We start from the raw sequence: 24921 nt of genomic DNA, 5'->3' as shown, positions 1-24921 counted from the left end.
AATAAAATACAGGTAAATTGTTTGGTCCACATTGTTAATAATTGGCTATTTGTGTTAATGTGTTACTTGAAATCTATAAAAAAGAATCCTCTTTAAAATTTTATAAAATACTCCAAAGTATTACCTAAAGTTTACCTTTTCAAATCCTATAGAGATTGTATTTAATGCTTTTATAATTGGCATATGTAAAAAGGACCATGGAAACAAAATCTGGTGATAGAATTGCTCAATTATTATTGCTTTCATATTTTAAATTCAAAATGGCGCTGATATGTATAACTGGAGGCTTTGGAAGTACAGGGAAAAAGGTGTTTTGACAAACAGTTATCAATGATAAACAGCCTAAATTAAAAGCAAAATTATATGGGATTGAGATTGAAAGATTATTGGATTCTAGTACTGGATATATCTATAATTTCACAAGAATCCTGAGATCCCAATTGGCCCCTTAAAAATTCTACCTCTAACCTACAAGGTATCGGCACAGCTCAGAGGCCATTGCAGAGCAGGCTACTTTTAAATTGGAAGGATGAGGAAGGTCATGCAGGAACTTTTCAACCATTTGTGCTACCTGACATTCCAGTGAACTTGTGGGGACAGGATGTGTTAAATGGTATGAGAACAGTGCTTACTACACAGCCTGTACAACAGATGCTAAAGAGTCAGGGCTACTGCCCGGGCAGAGGCTTAGGGAAAATGTTGCAAGGAGACCCACAATCTGCGGCAGACAAAAACTGTCACTAGGGGTTCTGGAGATACTAGAGGATTAGGGTCTTTTCTATAGAGGTCACTGCACAGCAGCCTTCAATAATACAACCGATAAAAATCACTTGGAAGAGTGATGACCCTGTATGGGTGGAACAGTGGCCCCTTGCTAAGGAAAAATTGGAGGCTGCGTATGCATTGGTTAAGGAGCAGTTAGATGCTGGACATATCATTCCTTCCACTTCACCTTGGAACTCACCTATATTTGTTATTAAAAAGAAATCAGGAAAATGGAGGCTATTACAGGATCTTAGAGCTGTAAATAAAACCATGCTTCTCATGGGAGCAACACAGCCTGGCTTGCCTGCCCCTGTGGCAATTCCTAAGCATTGGCACTTAATTGTGGTTGACTTGAGGGACTGTTTCTTCACCATTCCTTTGCATCCCGAGGACAGTCCTCGCTTTGCTTTCAGTGTTCCTTCAGAAAATCTTAAGGAACCTTATCAGAGATATCAATGGGTGGTATTGCCTCAAGGAATGGCCAATAGCCCTACTATATGTCAAATTTATGTGTCTTTGGCCCTAGCTCCAGTTCAAAAAGCTTTTCCAGATGTTTATATAATTCACTATATGGATGATATACTAATGGCTACTAAAGATAAAAAAAACTTGTTTTTGATGCCTTTTCTTATTTACAAGAGGTTCTTAGCCTGGCTAATTTACAGATAGCCCCAGAAAAGGTACAGGTATCTTTTCCCTATCATTATTTAGGTCATGAATTGTTACGCATGGGCATACGCCCACAAAAGATTACTCTGCGTATGGATCAGCTACGCACACTTAATGATTTCCAAACCTTTCTGGGAGATATTCAATGGCTTCGGCCCACTTTAAAAATTCCAACAGGTCAGCTTCGCCCCTTGTATGATGTCTTAAAGGGTGACCCTGACCCTTCATCTCCCCGTAAATTAACAGCTGAAGGACGTGTAGCCCTACAACGTGTGCAAGAGGCCCTGGAACAGGCTCACGTACAGTATATAGATCTTAATTCTCCCTTATTGTATTTGATATTTTGTTTTACTCATTCACCTACTGGAGTGTTTTGGCAAACAGGTCCTATTTTATGGGTACATTCCCCAGCTTCTCCAGCAAAAATCATCACTCCTTATCCACAGGCTGTCGCTCAGATTATATTTAAGGGAATCAAGATCAGTGTTCAAACTTTTGGTAAGGAGCCAGATATTGTGGTGACCCCATACACCCAGTCTCAAGTAGCATGGTTGCAAGCTAATGACAATGATTGGGCCATATTGACATGCTCCATGCAGGGTCAGTTTGATACTCACTACCCCTCCAATGATGTGTGTCAATTTTTTAAATTGCATCCTGTTATATTTCCAAAGATAGTACAAATGACTCCTATTCCTCAGGCCCGTGTGGTATTTACTGATGGCACTTCACGTGGTTTTGCTGTGGTGGTTTCTGGTAACATAGTAAAGAGAATAAAAGTCCAGGGCACTTCTGCCCAGGTGGCAGAGGTACAGGCGCTGTTGCTTGCTTTACAAATGTTTTCTGATGAGAGTGTAAATATTTATACTGATAGTCAATATGTGGCACATGCCATTATGCCTTTGGAAACAACAGCCTACATACCATCCATTTCTTCCATTCATGAATACTTATTGCAAGTGCAAGGACTTATATGGTCTCACTCACATAACCTTTATGTGGGCCACATTAGAGCTCATACTCAATTGCCTGGACCTCTAAGTGAAGGTAATCAGAGGGCTGACGCCATTACTCGTATGGCTGTCACATTAGTCTGTTCTGCCTTTGATAAGGCTACTCAGTTGCATCAACATTATCATCTTAATGCTGGATCTCTCCGTTATCATACAGGCATAACCCGGGAACAAGCCATCCAGATAGTTAAATCATGCCCTATTTGTGTGGAATTTTTACCTGTTCCTCATTTGGGAGTTAATCCTCGAGGACTTTTACCTAATCATGTGTGGCAGATGGACGTCACACACGTGCCTTCCTTTAGAAAATTACAATATGTCCATGTGTCTATTGATACATATTCTTCTCTAATTTTTGCTTCTGTCCATTCAGGGGAAAAGGTTAAGGATGTAAAAAATCATTGTCTTCATGCTTTTGCTTACATGGGAGTGCCAAAATACATAAAGACTGATAATGGTCCCGCCTACAGTAGTACGGGATTTTCAAAATTCTGCCAAGATTTTTCTATTGTTAATAAGACTGGTATTCCTTATAATCCTCAAGGGCAGGCTATAGTAGAACGCTGCCATCGTACCTTAAAAACTTATATTGCGCTGGGCGTTGGTGGCGCACGCCTTTAATCCCAGCACTCGGGAGGCAGAGCCAGGCGGATCTCTGTGAGTTCGAGGCCAGCCTGGGCTACCAAGTGAGCTCCAGGAAAGGCGCAAAGCTACACAGAGAAACCCTGTCTCGAAAAACCAAAAAAAAAAAAAAAAACTTATATTGCTAAAGTAAAAAGGGGGGAGCTAGGGGCTCATCTCTCCTCTCCACATTCTATTCTTTCCCTTGTTTTATATATTTTAAATTTTTTATCGGTGGATTCTGCTGGAGTATCTGCTGCAGATAAGCACTGGAGGGCTCCTGTTGCAAATCATCCTCTGGTGCGATGGAAAGATCTTTCTACTGGCACTTGGAGGGGACCCGATCCGGTGTTGGTGTGGGCCCGGGGATCTGTTTGTGTCTTTCCACAGGACAATGAAATTCCTCTGTGGGTTCCTGAACGCTGTGTGCGCCCTGTGGCTGCTGCTGAATCCCAACATGGCAGAGACCTATTAGGCCTTCGTAAAAAACTCTCCCCTTCTGATGCCAATGGGGATTGAGAGCCCAATACGGCCAGCCTTGGCAAACATTATTGTAAGCCTAGGAACTGTAGCCATGTGGTTGGATTCTTCAGAAGGTAATGTATGGTAACTTTTTTCAAAAACGTTGAGAATGTATCACACCTTGGAGATTAAGGATAACTCTGAAGGTCAATAAACTTCATTTGCTAACAGTAGCATGCCAGCTAAGCCTTTTTCGCATTTTGCAACCCCCCTCAAGCTGGTGTAGTACCTACTTTTCAGGAATGGCTCTGTGCAACATTTATTTGCCTCCTGAAATTCATCTAGCCTTTCTGAAGATACCTCAAAATTTGTGAGCCTGAATGTAGCCATTACTGAGGCCATTAGTTCTGCTCCTTGTTTGCTGTTTTTGTTTTCTGTTTTCTTTATTTTTCTCAGTTGTTCTCTTGCAGACCTGCCAGCCTAAGTAGTGCTGGGATCAAGAAAAATGGGCCTTGGTGGTTCGTGTTCCTGGAGCCGTGTCCATGCCAGTGGACTGTGGCAGCTAGACATAGATGATGCTCACACGCTCCAGAAGAGACTCTGACATCGCTGTTGCCACTGCTGCTATTGTTTCTGGGATTGCTATTTCATAATTGGTTACTACAGCTAGTACAATGGAGACCCTGGCAGCAAAAGTAGCTACCATAGTTAGTTAATCTTTCTTCTTATTGGGCATGATAAATTTAATTCCACTATTATACATTATAATTGGCTTTGTAAGTTGTAAAAAATTATTAAAACTCAAGTTCCATTTGCTCGGGATACCACCTTACAGGACTCCTGTTTGCGGTAAGGCTCGTTTAAATAGGGAATGGTTCAATTGCCTTTAGCCTTCTGGCTATGGGTGGGTTAGGACTTCTGTTGGTCTTTTCTGTGTCGCACAGATTGCAAGCCCAGTGCCACTTTGAGATCTTTGGCAGCAGTCACTCTACAGCTCACATGGTTGAGTCTGTATGATAATGAGTATTCAGAGACGGGTAATGCTTGGGGGACTGCCATCAACCTAAGACAGAGCACTTGTGTGGCCTGGGCAGGTGTCTCTATGACGGGTAAGGTGGTCTGCTGGTCCCACGCAACCTAAGTCAGAAGCTCATTTAATAAAAAGGGGGGACCTGTGGGTGCCATGGGCCCTGGCCCCCGACTGGGAGTGGCTGCGGCCTTGCTTGCTGACCTTGCTCAGATGTCCTCCCTATTCAGATTCCCTGCCGGTATCCACCCTTCTGAATGCTTAAGGGAAGTTCCTTGTTTGTGTATCCTGCATTTTGGGCGTTAACAACTTAGATGCAAGAATGTAGAACATTGGGTCTGGAATGTAGACCATTGACAGCGAACTTCTGCCCTCCGGGGGTTCCTCCATTTGTGCTGTAAGCCTGTATGTATTTAAGGTTTCTTCCCTCTTTCAATAAACGGCATTCGACATCCAATCGTACGAATGACCCGCTGTCTCTTGTCTCTATTTTTTAATCCGCAGCCCTTCGCTCAGACATGGTAAACGGGTATCGGTAATGCTGGCGTTACCGCTACAATGTTTAAATGGCTACATTCTGGGCCACCAAGATGGCTCAGTGGTTAAAAAAGCTTGCCAGCCGGGCGGTGGTGGCGCACGCCTTTAATCCCAGCACTCGGGAGGCAGAGCCAGGCGGATCTCTGTGAGTTCGAGGCCAGCCTGGGCTACCAAGTGAGCTCCAGGAAAGGCGCAAAGCTATGCAGAGAAACCCTGTCTCGAAAAACCAAAAAGAAAAAAAAAAAAAGAAAGCTAGCTTTTAGCCGGGCGGTGGTGGCGCACGCCTTTAATCCCAGCACTCGGGAGGCAGAGGCAGGCGGATCTCTGTGAGTTCAAGGCCAGCCTGGACTACCAAGTGAGTCCCAGGAAAGGCGCAAAGCTACACAGAGAAACCCTGTCTCGGAAAAAAAAAAAAAAAAAGCTTGCCACTGAGCCTGCTGACCTGGATTTGGCCCCACAGGTCGGAAAGAGATCCACACTGTTAGATCAGGATTGATGGAGGCAATGGGGAAATATAAGAGGACAGACATGTCCAGAAGCAGAATTGTTCTTTTAATCAGATCAGGACAAGACAGCCCACAAGTGTCACCAGTAAAGTCAAGATTCCTACCCAGAGCTTCTCAGCCCACCTGAGGTTTTAAGTCATTAATCCTCCACACACAGTGCAGAGGCTTCCTCTTATGCGCGCGCGCGCGCGCGCGCGCGCGCGCGCACACACACACACACACATTCAATACATGAGTGTTAATATTTTCTTTTCTTTGACAAAGGGAAACTACTTCTACCAATTACACCTAGGGCAAAAATTCTCAAACAGATTAGTTTGTCTCAAAATTACTGTGAATGTTCAACAATTCCTTATTTGATTTATATCTATGTTTACGTTCCATATTATGAACAGAAACAGAGAAACTTTCATACTTAAAAATTACAAGCCTATTATATAGTAGCACAATATGCTTTGAACAGACAATTAACTTCTCAAAAACAATAGTTAATAATAAATGTGGCGTTTATTCATCTTGAAAATCCCACTGATACCTTCTGCAGTTAAGGGCAGTTGAATTCTCGTATCTACTTTTTAGTATTTATTCATTTTGGGAGGAATGCTGCACATGTCATTCGTGCCCACGGAGGTGGGAGGGCAACTCCCAGAAGTCAGTTCTCTCCCTCCACCGTGTGGGTTCTTCGACTCAAACTCAGATCAACAGGCTTGGTTGTAATCACCCATGCCCCACCTCCCAGCCATTTCATCGTTCTGTCTCATATCTGCTTCCTAAATTAAACACGTGCATTATGACATCATGTGGAAAGCTGAATAGGAAATGACCCCCACCCCCCCACCCCCAAAAAAAGAAGAAAGAAAAGAAAAAAAGTGTTCTGAGAAGGAAAAAAAAAAGTGTTGGAATGTGTTGGTTTCTGAAAAGGTCTTGATTTCTCCCAGGGATCCATGAGCTAAGCCTTGCGAATTACTGGCCTAACTTATGCAAATAATAGGCATGAAATTGTCAACCTAAGCCAAGTGAATATACAAATGAGCGGCTGTTGATTAAACCAAGGGATGAGCACACCGCTATCCGTAATCTGTGCAGCTGCGAGGGCCTGAGGCGAACCCCCTCCCCCACCCACCTCCTGGCTCGCTCTCCTTCTCAGTGATTCAACTCCCGGATACTGAGTTAGCGTTGCCTGGTAACCAGACCCGTTCCTCCATCCCCTCCTCTACAGTGAATCCTGCACCCCCACTCCTGTGACACTTCCCGCTCCCCCCAGGGGTCTAGATCCTCTAAAGGAGAAGCTACAAGACTGTCCGTGTGCAGGAGAACGTGACGCTGTGATCCTAAGGCTTGAGAGATGATGCGCCAGCGCAGCGTTTCATAACGTACATCAATGAAGAAAAACAATGGAAATAAATTACCTTTTCCTGTTCAAAAGAAAAAGTTCTGTCACATAGTCGTGCACACCTGTGACGCAAAGATAGCAGCTCAGTAGGAAAAAAGGGTCTGCTGCCAGGCCTAAACAGCCTGAGTTCTATTCCCACATGATGGAAGCGGGAAACTGACACCCCTAAATTGTCCTCTGACCTCCATACACATGTGCCGCCCGCCCCCCCCACCCCACCCCCACAAATAAATAAATAAAACAAAGATAGAGTGGCATGCTATCAGGATATGGATCCACTGAAACCTTGTGCCCTGTGGACGGGAAGGCGACGGACGTGTTAACCTTCACTGTGGAAAACAGTGCCGGTCCCTTCAAAATTATTCCAAAGTATTTAAAAATCATTAGAGTGATAAATATTAACTGCTGTGTGTTTTAAATATGCTTCAAAAAGAAGTTTCAGCACTGTGCTCAAGGCTTTCATCTAAAAAAAAAAAATTAAGCGTCTCCAGGTACTGTTTATGTTGTATTTATTATTTTTCCAGTTAGGGCCTGCTTCCTTGTCCCTTACTAAACACTGCCATCTAGTGGGGGAGGGGCACTTGACAATCGCCTGCCCGAAGAGACATGTAAAGCCGACTGTTTCAAGGTTCTTGGAGAAGACAAGACTCACCAGGGTTTTCCACACTTCTTCCTCCCAGCTATCGGAGCAGAGATTTGTGCTGCTTTTAACCGTGAACTCACAGCAGCTCTGGTTACCGGCGTTCAACGCTCACACGACCAAGCCAGTTAAAAATTCCAGCATGACGCTTTAATCTCAGCACTCGGGGCAGAGGCAGAAGCAGGCGGGTTTATGTGGGTTTGAGACCACCCTGGTCTACATATGGAGTTCCAAGCCAGCTAGAGCTGTGTAGTGATATCCTGTCTCAAAACAAATAAATCAACAAAATAAAAAAATCAAGGGTGCATGGGGAGGGGCTTTTGAATTCCCACCCCCTAGCTGAGGTGCTAAAAGCGGTTGGTGGCTGCTGGCAGGGAGGGAAGAGACCTTTTTCTTTGGGAGGGGAGGCCATTGGTAGGTTTCCCATGCCTCAGTGGATGACCACACATGTACACCGCAAATATGAACAGAGCTAATTGTATCTAATAGGGGGATGTGGTATTAGGTTTTGTTGTTGTTGTGTTGTTGTTGTTGTTGTTGTTGTTGTTGTTGTTTTCCAAGACAGGGTTTCTCTGTGTAGCCTTGGCTGTCCTGGAACTCTGTAGTCCAGACTTGCCTCAAACTCAGAGTGCGCCGCCACCACCCAGCTTAATAGGTTACTTTTTAAAATAAGTTTTCCAGAGGACCCAAGTTCAATTCCCAGCACCCATGTGGGGCCGCTCCAGTTCCAGTGGATCTGATGCCCTCTTCTGGGCTCTGCAGGAACTGCTTGCATGTAGACAGACAAAACACAAATAAAAATAAACATTTTCAAACAAACAAAAAGGTAACAGTAAAACCAATGTTTCCCTGTGTCCTGTGAACTGTTCCAGCAAATTCTCACACTGGAGCAGAGGCGCATCATGGGAAACATCATTATCTCTCCCACAACTTCGTGGTTGTCTGGAGGCTGAAGAATTTGTAGTTCGTGTGGGGAGGGGATCACCATGTGTCAGGGATGTTGGCAGTTAGGGAATTTGCTTCTCCTCACCTCTGAGCTTGTCTATGACCCCCTCCGGGCTGCTGTGTGCTAATGGTTTCTCCGGCTGACTCCATCTCGAGCACTATCCAGTCAGTCCACAGAGAAGGGCCACACAGCTTGGGTCACCAAGGCACAAACTGACGGGGCTGGGACCCCGTGGCGGCTGCCACTACCCATTCTGAAAGCGCAGCGGGCTGACTTAGACCTGAAGACACCCTGTGGCGCTTGCTTCATGAGCTGGGACACTGGCGAAGTCCCCACTGATAGACACACAAGATCCTGCACATTCTGAGGAGAGCTGCTACCTGGAGGAGGTGACCGTTGCCTAAGACTACACGAAGGAGAGGACTGTCAATCTCAGAAGCAGGCATAGGTGTGAGATCAATGAAGAGGAAAAATCCTGTTGACACTTTGGGTCCCTAGATAGAGCCAAATCTGAAGTCAACTGCACCTCAAGTTTTAGTGTATGAATCTGTAATAAATATGTTCTCTTAACATATTTACTAATCTGCTAATAAGTTCAACATATTAGTATATAGCATATTGATATGGGTATATTGATTATAAATTCTATTAATAATATATTGTTAATTATATATTATATAATATAATGATATAGTACATGTTATCTATTAATTTTATAATATATAATCACTAGTATGTTTTGTTATATGCTAATATAAATAATTATACATTAATTATAAATAACTATATTAACAACACATTAATTACATGTATATTTATATAATATATTGTACATTTATTCTATAATATAATCAATTATATATTAATTATTATATACTAATATAAATGATTTTATTATTATAAATAAAATAATATATTAATATATAACATATAACAAAAAGACACACATTTGAATTGAGTGTCTCTTGTTTACAGCTAATAAAATCCTAACTATGTACCAGCAGATGTCTATGTTCTTTTAAGGGTTTGTTGCTTGTTGGATACAGTAACCCTAAGAGAGGATAAAGGGAAGAGATCATCTCATATTTACTATATTCTCTCTATATATATATTTCTATCATTTCTATAGCAAACCTGAGAGGCCATTGAAAATGCTTTTACATGGTGCTGGGGAGATGGCTCAGTGGTTAAAACCACTTGCTGTTCTTGCAGAGGACCCAGGTTCAGTTTCCAGGATCTGCATTGTGCCTCTGTTACTTCAGCTCCACTGTATCCAGTACCGTCTTCTGACCTGTATGGGTACTGCATACCACAAATACAGACAGGCAGGTGTGCACCTGTGCATATGCACACACACACACACACACACACACACACACACGCGCGTGCGCGCGCGCACACACACAAATAAAAATATTAAAAAAAAATTTTTTTTAAGGAAGAAAACTCTGGATGATGGAGAGATGGCTCAGCAGTTAACAACACTGGCTGCTCTTGCAGAAGACCTGAGTTTGGTCACAACCATCCATAACTCCAGTTCCAGGGGATCCAACAACCTCTTCCTTCCTCTGTGGGCACCAGGCAAAACTCAAACACACGAAATAATATAAGTACATCTAAAGAAATAAAAAAGAAAATCCCTTGAAAACAAAATAGTGCAGAGGATAAATTCTATGCCCACACCCACAGAAGATTTTAAAAAGAAGACACCCATACCAATTTATATTTGAGAGGGAGACTTTCAAATTATCAAATTGACTAAAAGCAATCATTTTCAATATAATAGAAGAGTCAGAATCAGGTTTTAACTAGCATTTATTGAGTGATTATTATATGCCTTATGTGCCTGGTGTTTTACATGTGTCATTTAGTCAGCAAATTATAATAGTTCTGGATTTCTTTATATTGAATTACACAGCTAGTGAGGACATAAGGCAAATATTGTAAAAATATACTGGTAAATCAAATTAACAGATGCACAGTCCACAGTCACATAACAGGTGAAGCTGAGGAATATCATCGATGAGTCGGAGGTGACAGACAAACATGGGTCTCTAGTCTACAAAGAGCAGAGATTCATCTGAACTATGCACAAAATATTTACAAATAATTAGGCGTGACCTAGACTGTTGTTGCTTTCCAAATGTTTTGGAAGCAAATATATTACAGGTTACATTAGCAGAATATAAAAGTTACACAACTCTTTTTCCTTTTGCATTGGAGGAGATGGATGGGTCTCTATTCTACAAAGAGCAGATATTCATCTGAACTATGCACAAAATATTTACAAATAATTAGTCGTGACCTTGGCTGTTGTTGCTTTCCAAGTGTTTTGGAAGCAAATATATTACAGGTTACATGAGCAGAATATAAAAGTTACACAACTCTTTTTCCTTTTGCATTGGGGGAGATGGATGGGTCTCTATTCTACAAAGAGCAGATATTCATCTGAACTATGCACAAAATATTTACAAATAATTAGTCGTGACCTTGGCTGTTGTTGCTTTCCAAGTGTTTTGGAAGCAAATATATTACAGGTTACATGAGCAGAATATAAAAGTTACACAACTCTTTTTCCTTTTGTGTTGGGGGAGATGGATGGGTCTCTATTCTACAAAGAGCAGATATTCATCTTAACTATGTACAAAATATTTACAAATAATTAGGCGTGAACTGGACCGTAGTTGTTTTCCAAGTGTTTTGGAAGCAACTATATTACAGGTTACATTAGCAGAATATAAAAGTTACACGACTCTTTTTCCTTTTGTGTTGGGGGAGATGGATGGGTGTGGGTGGGTGTGGGTGGGTGTGAATGGGTGTGTTGGTTGCACACATGTGGGTACATAAGTGCTCACCCATGAATGTGCTTGTGGAAATTAGGACAGGACATGGTTTGTCTTCCCTCTTTTCTTAACACCTTATTGCCTTGAGACAGGGTCTCTCACTGAACTAGAAGCTTGCCTTTTTGGCTAAACTGGCTGGCCAGTGAGCTCTGAGCACTGTCCTCTACCCAATGCACTTCCCAATGCTAAAGATGACAGGCCAGACAGCCATGCATTTTGTGGATCCTGGGGATTCAAACTCGGTGCTTATGTTGGCAGAGCAAGAACTCTCACCCACTGAGCCCTGTCCCCAGCCCCTCCGCCACCACAAAAGGGTTGTTAAACAAAAAACAAACAAACCACTGAACTTCCAAGCCTTTAGTAGGACTGCTACACAAAACGTCACAATAAGCAAGGACGTTGATTACATAATGTCAAGATGTGGCCAAGGTTATATCCAGAAGGATAGTTCTCTATTAAATATGTCATTATTGCAAGTATAGAGAGAATTTAAATTAAGTGTCCAGCCTCAAATGTGAACACAAGAAATAAAAGTGGTCAGAACTAAGCCAATTAAATCTTATAATTTAATACATTAAAAAGTAAATAACAAATAAAAGAAACAATGGCTATAAATAAAGCCAAACACATCTTTGGAAAAATCATAGTAAGAACCAGATAAGTGTTTGGTAAAGCCAAATAACAAGTAGGCCACTGAGACAAGGTTGAAGGAGAGAACAGTGATAGGGAAAAAATGCAGAGAATCTTTCTGTTTAATTATAAAAATAGTGTTCCTACTTAAGCTTATAATCTCAAAAGGTCTACAGAATGAAGAACTCTCTAGAGGATAAAAGACTATTATAGATCATCAAAATGAATCCAAGAAGTAAAAAAACTATTCACAAGCTACCGATATAGAATTATCATAGTAATGACTAATAAATGAGTTACGATAACTCAAACCTCTATCCAAACATTGCCTGAGATTTCCCCCCTCACAAATCTCAGAGCTGACTACTGGTGAATTCTTTAAAAAGATTTTTTTTTTTTAAGATTTATTTTTTTAAGTATATGTACTTGAAGAAGAATATGAGTGAGTATATACATATGAGTGTAGTGCCACCAGAGGCCAGAAGAGGGAGCCTAATCCCCTGGAGCTGGAGTTATAGGCAGTTGTGAGCTGCTCCATGTGTGTGACTGAAACAAATTGCAGAGTGATATGCACTCTACCGCATTGAGCCATTGCTCCAGCCACAGTAAATTCTTTCAAACTGCCAAATATCTGATATTTCTCAAGCTACAGAAATTATTCAAAAGCACTAAAAAGTGTAAAAAAAAATTACTCACATCTCTCAATGATGCAAGCTTAAGCCATGAGACCAAAACCTCACAAAATAGCACCAACTGAACACGTCAAGAAGAGGCAAGAGTCCTTACATAAATAGCAAGAAAAAGGAAGGCAGTATATGGGAGAGACTATACATACTGAAGATGCTATGATGTTGAGACTGGAAGATGCTCAGAAGTTAAGAGCACTGGCTACTCTTCCAAAGTACCCAGGTTCAATTCCAGCACCCACATGGTAGCTCAGAACCATCTGTAACTCCAGTTTTAAGGGATCCAACACCCTCTTCTGGCCTCCACAGGCACCAAGGCACATACTCAATATATAGACACACACATGCAAGCAAAATGTTAAATTGTAATATAATACTTTTTAAAGACAGACGATGTTCATCATTGACCTTAAGTTGCACATTTTTCACCTTCTCTGAAGAAGTGTCTTCCAATTCATAATGTCTTATAATCAATTCACATTTTTCTTTCTCAGCAGTAAACAAAATTTCTCAGTAGTGTACAAAATAATATGTGTTTTTTACATCAATGATGTATTCATTTAAATTAATCTTGGTCATGGAAAAAAACCTCATACTAAAAAAGGTTATTTAAAAAAGAAAGAAAGACAGAGAGAAAGAGAGAGAGAGAAGGAAAGAAAGAAAGAAAGGAAAGAAAGAAAGAAAGAAAGAAGGAAGGAAGGAAGGAAGGAAGGAAGGAAAGAAAGAAGAAGAAAGAAAGAAAGAGAAAGAAAGAAAAGAAGAAGAAAGAAAGAAGAAAGAAAGAAAGAAAGGAGGAAGGAAGGAAGGAAGGAAGGAAGGAAGGAAGGAAGAAGGAAGGAAGGAAGGAAGGAAGGAAGAAAGAAAGAAGAAAGAAAGAAAGAAAGAAAGAAAGAAAGAAAGAAAGAAAGAAAGAAAGAAAGAAAGAAAGAAGAAAAAGGAAGAAAAAGCTCATGAAGCTGGAGTGACAGCTCAGCAGTTCAGGTGCTCACTGCTCTTGTTCTGCTCCCAGCACCCATACCAGGCAGCTCACAACTGCCTACAACTCCAGCTGCAGGAGCTCAGACTCCCTCTGCTGGCCTCTGCAGGAACTGCACTCACAAAGCACACATACACACAGAGACAAACATAATTAAAAATAAATCTGTAAAATAAATTAAAGATCATACTAAACTCATCTCAATGGATGTTTGAAAGATACTTCATAATGTTCCATACCCATTCCTGGTTTCCAGCTAGGACAGTTCCTTAAGTGACACCGGGCTTACATTTCCATACAGCAGCTACTGTGATAGTTAAATGTGGAGCATCATGGGCATCCCAGTTAAAACCAAGAATAAGAACAGCACACATACTACCAACACAATGGTTGTTTGCTGTGGAGCTCTGGACCACTCCATAAAGCCCTGAAAGAAGAAAAAAAGAAAGAAAAAAAGAAATATCAGCACTGGACAGGAGGAGGTTGGCAGCATTCACTGCGGGGGGGGGGGGGGGGGATAAGATTGTAGCATTTGGATTCTACCAGTAGAGAAGTTGTTGAGTTTAAAATTGCATGACAGAACTGATATTAGATAAATATATGGAAGCAAGGGCTGGAGAGATGGCTCAGTGTTAAGAGCACTGGTTGCTCTTCCAGAGGTCCCAAGTTCAATTCCCAGCCACCACATGGCGGGCTCACAAACCATCTGCAATGAGATCTGGTGCCCTCTTCTGACTTGCAGGCATACATGCAGGCAGAACACTGTATACATAATAATAAATCTTTTTTATTTATTTATTTTAGTCTTTTAAGCTTTCACTTTAATTTTTTTATTGTATATGGGGGTGGACTGCCCCCATGTATGTCTGTGTTCCATGTGTCTCATGTGTCCCATGTATATACCTGATGCCTATGGAGGCCAGAAGAGAGAGTCTTAATCCCCAGAACTGGAGTTATGAATGGTTGTGAGCCCGCCATGCTGGGAATTGAACACTGAGTCCTCTAGAAAACCAGCCAGTGCTCTTGACCGCTAAGCCATCTTTCCAACCCAAGATTATATTTATATTAAATTCCATGTCTGCGTGTCTGCTTTGGTCATGGGTAATGTGCACACAAATTCAGGACACACAGAGACCAGAGAGAGCACTGGGTCCCCGAGAACTGGAGTCACAAGCTGAGCTGTTTGACCTGGGTGCTGGGAACAGAACAGGGTGCTGGATGCTGGGTCCTCTGGAAGGGTAGAAAGCAGTGTTAACCACTGAGCCATCTCTCCAACCTCAGATACCTGTTTGTTACCTTAATACTCCTACTCACTTTTCTCTTCCTGGGTTAGATGGTGGGTGGATGGATAGATGAGTGGGTAGATGACTGGCTGGATGGATGGATGGATGAATGGATGAATGGATGGATCGATGAGTAGGTAGATTAATAGATAAGCGGGCGGTGAATGAACTGGTGGGGATAGGTGGATGGATGGATAGGTGGAGGGTGGGTGGATTATACTGACTATAAGTGCAGAGCTATGGATGTTTGTGTGCATAGAGATATACACATGTCCCATGTGGACCCTCCTCTGTGTCTGACCACCACAGGAATGTGCCACATCTCCCATGAGAGAGCACTTGGAACTTCTGTGCAGTGAAGTCATCCCAGGCTGAGGAAGGAAATGTGACAAGTCGCTGAGATCTTCAGAGTAACATTTGTGCTAACGGAAATAATTCCTCCACATACCTGGGAGTCCTCTGACTCATCGTCTTCATCGACCGAACTCCAGTCCAGAGACAGCCCAGTGTCTTGAGAAGACACATCTGTGAAGACAAAGAAATAGGAGAGAAGAGCTGCTAGTGAGCAACCAGGACACTTCAGCGAGGCTCCGCTTGCTTTCTCCATGGCATCCTATCCCTTGTCTACTAATGACCTAGCACACACACAGATATACATGTACATACACACATACACCACACACACACACACACACAGAGATACATATATATACATACAAACACACATACACACATATACAAACACATACACACATAAACACACAGATGTGCATGTGTATTCACACACAGGTATACATGTACACACACACACACACACACACACACACACACATGGTTCATGTGGGGCTGATAACATGTCAGGACTAAATTCAGACCCTGCAGCTGACTACATGATTTAAACTGGGCCATCTGATGGGCTCCTCCGTTCGTTCACTCTGTCCGGAAGGTAAAAGCTCCCTGGCCACCTTCCAGCAAGATCTGAAGGAGGGAGCAGAGGGGAAAGAATTACTCTAGGAGTCTCTCTGCCTTCCGTGGGAGAAGCTTCCAGGGAAGAATTTTCCACACAGTTACAAACCTATTGCCATCCTTCTCAATCCAAAGCGGAATGAAGCTGGCAGAGACTCTTGAGTTTTGCCTTATCCCAGATTGGCCTGGAAATCTTCTCTATCGAATCCAGGTTAGCCTCCGACTCATGAGCAATTCCCCTGCCTCAGCCTCCCAAGTACTGAATTACAAGAGGTCAGCTACCGCGCACAGTTTAAAAGTCTCCTTTTTTCTTCTAACATTTGGTGGGTGAGTGGAGGCACACACCGTAGCACACCTGTGGAAGTCAGAGGACAGTGGGGGTTCAGTTCTCGCCTTCTGCCATGTGGGTCCCCGAGATCAAACTCAAGTCATCAGCCTTGGCAGCAAGCGTCCTTAGGCTGGCCCAGGGGTCTCTCTTAACTGACCTCTTTCCTTTCATTCTTGATTTCCTAAACCCACCATTCATTCTGGAAAACAGCTTTTTTAAAAAAAGGCAGGTTTAATGCCCTCAGCACTTCTGACATTTGAGGTGTATAATTATTAGAGAGGAGGGCCTGATTGTTCATTGTGGGTTTGACAACACATTCTGACCTCTTCCCATCCATGCTCTTGTTAGTAACCTTCATCATGGTTCCCTTATCTGAGGTGAGGTGTGTGTGTGTGTGTGTGTGTGTGTGTGTGTGTGTGTGTGTGTGATGTCTCCCTATGAAAAGTTTCACACAGCAGCCCCTCCCTCACAGGCCATATTTTTGACCAATAACCTAGGATCAAGATGCTAGCAAAGGCATTAAAAGTGCCTAGGAGGGCTGGAGAGATGCCCAGTGGTTGAAAGTATATGCTCCTGCTTACTCTTTAGGACATGTGCTCAGTTCCCAGAAACTACACCTGACAGCTCACAATTATGTGCAACTCTAAAGCATCCCTGTGCCTTCTTCTGACCTCTCTGTGGGTGCCTGCACACACTTGCACATAGACACACACACACACACACACACACACACACACACACACACACTTTTTAAAAGTTTAAGTGCTTAGGCATCCCAGCATTCCCTGTTCTTCACCACCCTCCAAGGACCCATGAGAGTAAACCTCTTGGAGACACAGGGCTCAACACAATCGAGTTAGTCAGTCCACCCAGTGTGTGAGTCGGCCGGCTCCCTATGACCTCACAGGCAGAAACAGGTAACAGGAGAAATGTCCCCCGAGGTCACATGAAATGGCTGAGTTACAGAATTATGAACCCATACGTGCTTGTTGCATTAAGCAACTAAATGATGGGGTGACTTGTTACGCAGCGAAAGCTGCCCAATTCAGCATTCCGCACGTTGTGTCCGTGGCCTCAGTGAGTGACAGAACGGATGTTCGGCTTCTCCCTACGTTCTGTCAAGGGCCTCTCCCTTGCCCACCTCCCACAGGACCCCTCACCTTTCTCATCGCTGTCGCAGCTCAAGGCCCCGACATCCACAGCCTCCCAGTCCTTGGGGAAGGTGGGTGGGCACGGCTTCTCCCAGGCCCTGCCGTCCAGAGGTAGCAGTCCCTGTACCTGCTCAGGCCTGAGGCCCTGCATCTCCTCCTCAGGAGGAGGCGGGCCTTCCAAGGCAGCCTTTGACTTCTCCGTGGTGTCCGCGTCCTGGGGTGTTCCTCAGGCACAGGATTCAAAACCTAAGGACGGACAGACCCATTGTCAGCTAGTGGATCATCGTGCTAGGCATGGTGTTGCTAGAACGACGGCAGGGTGCTGGAGAGATGGTTCGGCAGTTAAAAATGAAGGGATTACTTTGGCTCATGACCTGTCATGGGAGGGGGCACCACTGCAGGAGAATGAGGTAGCTGGTGACATTGCACGCCCAGTCAGGAAACAGAGAATGACGGAGGCCAGTGTTCGACTCCCTTTCTCCTTTTTATTCAGTCCCGTACCCCACTCGATGGACTGCAGGTGCCTATATTCAGGGTAGGCTTTTTCCTAATTAGTTAAGTCTATTTGGAAACATCCTTTTAGACATGCCCACAGGGTTTCCATGGTGATTCTAAATTGCCATCGTAGATGGTAATTTAGCTGACAAGATTAACCACCAGAGATGCTGTGGAACAAAAATATTTATTGTACTTAGTCTAACATCCAAAGGGGTACTGGCAAAGATTTTAGACCATCCAGGAATTCCTGGAAGGAAAAAAAAAAAAAACGAAACAGTTGCTCTCCACAGGAATCAAAGAGAATACCTCAGCTTGGTGCCAATGTATCTGTTGTTTGCTTTGTTGGCTGGTTTTTTAAATTTTTATTTTGTGCGTGTGCGTGTGAGTGTGCGTGTGTGTGTGTGTGTGTGTGTGTGTGTGTGTGTGTGTGTACAGCTTCTTTCCTATTTTGTGTGTGTGTGTGTGTGTGTGTGTGTGTGTGTGTGTGTGTGTGTGTGTGTACAGCTTCTTTCCTTTCACCGTGGGATCCCGGAATGGAACTCGAGTCGCCGGCTTGTGTGGCATGTACATTTCCTCCCCAAGCCGGCTCACCAGCCCATGCTTTGTTTTGAGACACTGCCAATTAGCTCAGGGTAGTCTCGAACTCACTATATGTCCCAGGCTGGCCTCAAACTCCTGACCCTCTTGCTGCTGCCTCCTGGACACCGAGGTTACAGGCGTGAGATGCCACGCTCAGCAGTGGTGTCCTTAGCCTCTCCCGTGTTGGGGTGCCCCTTAGTTGGGAAGTGGGGAGCAGCTTCCAGGGCCACTGGGATAGCCCTAGTCAGAACACGGCTGGTATTTGCTCACTTTCACTGTGCTCATTTTCATAGTAATCCTCAATAACTGTAAAACCCTAAAAAGGAACAGAGGCGCCGGCAGGCACTCCCTCTCCCACTGTGATGTAAAATCTCCCTTCTTCTCAGAGGTAGATTTTAAAAGCAAGCTGGCTCATGGGTGCGGGTGGGAGTGTCTGTTAGCCCAACAACCACTTAGTAAAACCCCACCGCACCATCTGCTAAGGCTAAACATATGCATACCCCCACAAGTGATGTTCCCATCCTCAGCACCTACGCATGACAGAGGGAAATTATCCTGTATCCACATGTTTGTGGAAGCTGCCACTCCTGTCTATATTCACAAAACAAAGCTGTTCCGGGGCCTGGTACATAGCTCAGTGGGTAGAGCACGCTGCAGAAGCGTAAGGACTTGAGGTCAAATCCCAAGCACTCACATTAAAAAAGAAGAAGAAGAAAATGCCAGGCAGCACACACATCTGTAACCCCTTCACTGGAGGAGGGACAGAGACAAAATTCCAAGGGCCTGCTGGCCAGCCAGTGTAGCCAAAACAGTGAGCATCCACCAGGCTTGGCAAAGGACCCTGCCTCAAAATAAATAAGGCAAAGAAGAATTGAGGAAAACATCCTTTAGCCTTTGTGTGTGCCGACATGGGCTTCTGCTTACACACACTTGCATACATCACACGGAGATACAGAAAAACAACACAAATCTCTTGTACTCATGGTTGGAGCTACTATATGCACCTTTATGGGTAACTGGAATTGGAGAGTCACAAGCACTGGCTGCTCTTGCAGAGCAGCCAGGTTCAGTTACCAGCACCCACATCAGACAGCTCACAATATTCTATAGCTCCAGTTCCAGGGGACCTGACATCCTCTTCTGGCCTCTGAGAGTGCCTGCATGCGCACAGGCGCACACGTAGTTAATTTTTAAACAATGCTGACATGTAGAAAGTTTTACAGCTGAGGCTGGGTGTGACGCCCAGTTGGTAGAGCACTTGCCTAGCACACACAAAGTGCTGGGATCGGTCCCCAGTACTGCACAAACTGGGCGTAAAGTGTGGTGACACAGACATCCAACCCCAGCACTCAGGAAGTGGATGTAGGAGGAAGAGAAGTTCGTCTACGAGGTGAGGTCAATACAACAGCCTGGGCTACGGGAGACCCTGACTCAAATATTGACAACCACTGGGTGTGGTCAATGTCACAATTCTGCAGGCCAAGATAGGGTCTCAGACTTGAGGTCATCTTAGACAAAGAGTTGTCTCAGAAAGGTCAAACAAAGTGTTACAACTTAGATATCTATCAACAAGAAGATGATTAAATAAATGATCCTTCATTTATACAATGCAGATACGTGTGGATTAACTTGAAATATGTACTTACATGCATATAAATTGTATGTACCTACACATGTATATGCATATGTACACACACAAATATATATGTTAAATATTTACAATTAAATATATGAAGGCCGAAGTTAGAATCCCAAGCACCCAATTTTTTAAAAACTGCCAGCCCCGTGGGGAGAGAATGGCTGGAATTTGCAGGCTGCTGAGCATTGTTCTGATGGAAGCCCCACCTCTCTGCCCAGACCCTGCTCCTCAGAAAGTCCCACCAACCACAGCTCCTCCCCTGGGGCATTTAAACTTCACCCCAGAAAAGAGACAATGGATTTTAGGTCTCTCGTCCCTGTCTCCTCTCTGGGGGTGGCTGGAGAATCACCCGGGAATTACCCGTTAAACCGGGACTTTTTCTAATTCGGGATTGCTGCGTCGTCGTCGGCGGAGAGGCTTATCCGGGTGCAGAAACTTTTCAAGCATTATCAGTAGCAGGTAAAGCCAGCATGGAGCTAACTGCGTGCCCTTGAAATGTGTCTGCGACACTCTCTGCCGTGCCCACGCTGTGTGTCCTGGGACACACAACCTCTCTGAGCTTTAGCTTGCTCATCCCTGAAAGCAGCCCCCTCACAGAGGCATTTTGAGATTTCTGCAGGGATAGAACACCTGCTGAACGGAATTTAAGGGGTACGTTCCTTCTCCTGGCTTCGTCGGCTTGGAGTGCCGCCCTTCCTTCAAGGCTAACTTTAATTTAAACATCACATCTCCACAAATACTTGCCACCCATGGGTGTTTGACTGGATATGAAATTTCCCAAATAGTTCTCAACAAATTTTGGGCCAGGCCCCTGCGGAGTCCCGAGAGCCTATGGATGAACTGGATGCCCCCCTCGATATGGCTACTGATATCCTGGAGGTGAGCAGGAAGGGCCAAACTGAGCAGCAGACATGACTGTGCGGCGGATGGAAATGCTGGCACCAGGAATCAGACGGCAAACACCTCCAGAGCTCGTCAGAAAGCACAGCACAAGAATAAAATAAATCAAGCAAGAGCCTCCCGAAGGCTCGCGGTTCTGCAGCTGAAAAACAAAATGCAAATCCGGAAGAGAGCTTCTGCATCACAAAGAAAATAGAAACAAACAGGCACTGCGCAGCCTGGAAGAAACAATAGGGAGCACCCAGGATCGTCGTAGCAAACGATCCATCAAGTGTCTTTTCGGGAGGAGCTGCCTTGCCCCTTCAGCCCCGCAAAGACCTGGGACACAAGGCTATCACCGTCGATTTCTTAGGAGACTGAAAAAAAAAATTTTTTTAAGATGACATCTTTTGCACTTTTAAAATATTTAAATAAAATCAGTATATATATTCTAATTAACTCACAAATACAGCCGGTTTAAGGACTCCACTCAAACACATGCCCAGCCCCCAACTCTATACAGCTCAGTGACGCTTTTGTACAGAAAGTGGCTACCCCAAGCAGCTCGCTTCATTTAAGTAAGGGCTTTGCACTTACTACTTAATAGTACTTACCTTAGTTAGTTAGTTGGATAGTTACTTATGTTATGACTTTTACTTCTTCAATACCTGGAAAGTTGAATTCACTTATCCATCATGGATAAAATAAAAATTAAAAAAAAAACTATGAAAAAGTTAAAACTAGAAAGGGGGAAAAAGTAGTTTTATACCATCTGTCTAACTCATGTCCTTTTTCCTACATTCCCCCTTCCTCGTCGCCTAATATTATCCCTCTCTTGGTCTCCTTTCTTCTGGTTTTTATTTACTTCTTTTTGAGACAGGGTCTACAATTTAAAATGCCATGACTTCAAACGCTTAAGAAAGAAACACCCCATGAGCCCAAACAGCAATATCTGACCTAGGGTAGACCCTTGAGCTGCCAGTTTGCAGCATCTGTAAGGGGTGGGGTGTGTGTTGTAGCGGGTGTGAAAAGACAAGACTTCCGGCATGGAGGAAAAACAGAGCTAGGCAATGTAGCGGGCAGCAGACTACTGGGTCTCCAGCACTGCATAACCCAGCCACCAGGATGCTCCTTTGCGACCCCACCCCAGCACTTAGGAGGTAGCGGGATCAGGTCAGGGTGAATAGTGAATTTCGAGACTAGCCTGAGATACAAAAATGTGTCGTGTGAGTGTGAGTGTGTGTGTGTGTGAGTGTGTGTGTGCCTGCAGGACTGTTACATGAACACTGATGGGAAAGAGTGTTAGAGGATCCTAAGATTGGGTTTTGTTTATTGCTTTACTTTCGATATGAAGCATGATTAATCATGGGGTTAGGCTGAGAAGCAGAGAGCTAGCAAAGAAAACACAGGTGTGGAGTGGACAGGGTGATAATAGGACTCAGTGGGTTAGAGGTACTTGCTGCCAAGGCCTGGCCACCTGAGTTCAATTCCCAGGAGAACCAATTCCCACAATTTGTCCTCTGAATGCTCCCATACAAATAAACGTAATTTTAGAAAAAAAGAAAAGGAAAGGAAGGAAGGAAGGAAGGAAGGAAGGAAGGAAGGAAGGAAGGAAGGAAGAGGCAGGTAGGAGTCAGTGACACAGGGAGAAACCTGGCGGGCAGGGATTAGAAGACCCTGCAGGTGCATTGGATGGAAGGGGAGAAGAAGAGAGACAGTACCCAGGGGATTTACATCTCACCGTCCCTGGGGTCTTGATGAATTAGAAAACGCATCACCCGCTGAGGCGAAAGGATCAGAGGTAGTAAGAGCAAGGGAAATCGTCATAATAGTAGTAATAATAATAGTAATAATAGTAGTAATAATAATAGTAAAAATAATAATGGTAATAATAATCACCATAATAATCATAATAACAACAACAGTAATAGAGGCGCTGTTTCCTGGGATGATTTTCAGGCCCTGCTGAGTAGTTAACAGTTATGGCTCCATTGCCCACACAGCCTCCGAGCTCAGGAGAGTTGGGGCTGCCCCTTAAACCCCGCACCTTTGGGACTTCACACCCTATGCTCCTTGCCTGTTGCAGGACACACACACTGAGCCCAGGACAGACACAATGCACACACGCGCAGGTGCACACGCGGCCAGGCTCCCAGGGGCAGCAAGCCCAACTACAGAGACTGGGGACCCTCCTCCCCTCCGGGAGATGATGTGCACGTGCACACACCTACGAACGAACTCAGACACCTGAGCGCAATCTCCCTGCAGGGTCCCTTCTCCCTGGTTGCTGAAATTCATGTGCGATGTACAGGCACCCGGTAAACGGATCAGGTTTAGCAGATAAACGGACCCAACCTGGTAAGACGCCCCCTCCTTTCCAGCCGTCTCCTCCCACGTGGCTTTGGGGACCCTCCCTTCGCAGACCCCAGACCTAAGAGCAGTTGTGCTGCGAACCCGCCCACCCCAGATCCACGCATGGACACTCATGCACACAGTCACACAAGAATGCGCCTCCCCGGATCACTGCCCACGCCCCCAACCCAATCTCCCGCCCCCTTCCCAAACATGGGGGTCCCTCTTAGGACTCACCCTCCCCAACCAGACCCTGCCAGGCGCTGCGGAGCTCTGGAGCTGCAAGGACAGCGGCTGCGCAGCCGCGGAGGCAGTGGGTGGGAGGTGGGAGGTGGGGGTGGAGGGGAAGAGAAGGAGGCGGCCTTCTTTCTTCCGCCTCCTCCTCCGGGAGCCTGCGTTTGGAAAGAACTGGAGACAGATTGGAGGGCTGACAGAGACCGCTGGCCTGTGGTGTAGTTGCAGAGGAGCGGATGTAGGTAGTGTAGGCCCTGAGGGTCTAGCCAAAGTGGAGTGGCCCTCCGTGCGGAGTTAAGGAGCAATAAAGTTATATCACAATCCAGCGTGCTAGCTTTCCTATACCGCACAGAATCTGATCAGGAGATGACGCTACCCACAGTGAATCGGGCCCTCCTGAGTCAGTTAACAATCAAGAAAATCCCTCCCCCCACAGACACGCCCACAAATTAGTAGGCGCTAAATGGGTGGTTTCTCAACCTGTGGGTCGAGACCCCGTTTGACTCGGGGACTAGGGAAGTCATTGCCTTCTGACGTGTGACCCCTGGCGACCCCCTCCCAGGCTCCAGTGGAGAGTGCCATTGTTGAGATAATGGATCACAAAACAAAACCAACAGTCATGAACCTGGGAACTGTTGGGCATGGGGTACGGCTTGATATAGGCAGAGGAGGGAGATAAGAGAAAGCAAGGGGAGAGAGTAATAGAATATATTCTATACATGTATGAAATTGTCAAAAATCAAAATTAATATTTTTCAACTATGTGACAATTTACCAATATTATTTATATTGCATTGTTCTGTCATTGTGGAGAGATACGAGGAGATGAGTCCCCAACCACGGATATGATCTGAGTAGAAATGAATTGCAAAATAAAACATTCTATTCAGTTGCCACCATCTCCTTTAGTATCCAGATGTTACGGAAAGGACAGATGAGGGGTGACGCTCATCCCTCATGATGCCATGAGGGCTCACAAGTCGGGTGCCCAGACACAGATCCAAGCATGTACCAGTGAAAAGCTTAAGGATGCTGATTAACTGGACCTCAGTTTCTTTGCCTGAAAAAAAAAAGAGGGGGGCAAGAATAGTTCCTGCCTTGGAGGGCTATTCTGGGGGTTAAATGAGTTAGTACTCATTCCCACCAGGGACCAGCGAGATGCCCAACGGGAAGAGGTGATTGCTGCTAAGACCCAAGTTCAATCTCCAGGACACACATGGTGAAAGGAAAGATCCTCTGACCTTCATACATGCACCATGGCACATGTACACACACATGTGCACAGATACACAGACACA

General features: G+C 44.5%; 1 protein-coding gene across 2 annotated transcripts; it reads right to left on the bottom strand.

Annotated features, from left to right (window-relative positions):
• Window positions 1-10359: 10359 nt before the first annotated feature.
• Window positions 10360-23747, bottom strand: Smim17 (small integral membrane protein 17). Of its 2 annotated transcripts, XM_076570606.1 has the most exons (5): window positions 23393-23422; window positions 21652-21722; window positions 17452-17688; window positions 15446-15522; window positions 10360-14141 (listed from the first exon to the last, which is right to left on the bottom strand). In XM_076570606.1, exons 3-5 carry the CDS (start codon window positions 17591-17593, stop codon window positions 14031-14033), a joined length of 330 nt encoding a protein of 109 aa, XP_076426721.1. In that variant the 5' UTR covers window positions 17594-17688; window positions 21652-21722; window positions 23393-23422; the 3' UTR covers window positions 10360-14030. The 2 variants fall into 2 exon arrangements, with proteins under 2 accessions (XP_076426721.1, XP_042126598.1); XM_042270664.2 differs by lacking the exons at window positions 21652-21722; window positions 23393-23422 and adding an exon at window positions 23627-23747.
• Window positions 23748-24921: the final 1174 nt, after the last annotated feature.

This window comes from Peromyscus maniculatus, chromosome 1 (genome assembly GCF_049852395.1).
Source record: "Peromyscus maniculatus bairdii isolate BWxNUB_F1_BW_parent chromosome 1, HU_Pman_BW_mat_3.1, whole genome shotgun sequence".
NCBI classification, from domain to species: Eukaryota; Metazoa; Chordata; class Mammalia; order Rodentia; family Cricetidae; genus Peromyscus; species Peromyscus maniculatus.
Note: the sequence above shows the minus strand (reverse complement) of the source record. Positions and strands in the feature narration are given on the sequence as shown.

Bases quoted from the DNA above. Each gene is read 5' to 3' on its own strand.
- Smim17 (XM_042270664.2), bottom strand. From the start codon at position 17,593: ATGCAGGGCCTCAGGCCTGAGCAGGTACAGGGACTGCTACCTCTGGAC. The intron at 15,523-17,451 runs GTGAGGGGTCCT...TTGTCTTCACAG, and splicing joins CTGCGACAGCGATGAGAAAG to ATGTGTCTTCTCAAGACACT. The intron at 14,142-15,445 runs GTATGTGGAGGA...TTCTTCTTTCAG, and splicing joins ATGAGTCAGAGGACTCCCAG to GGCTTTATGGAGTGGTCCAG.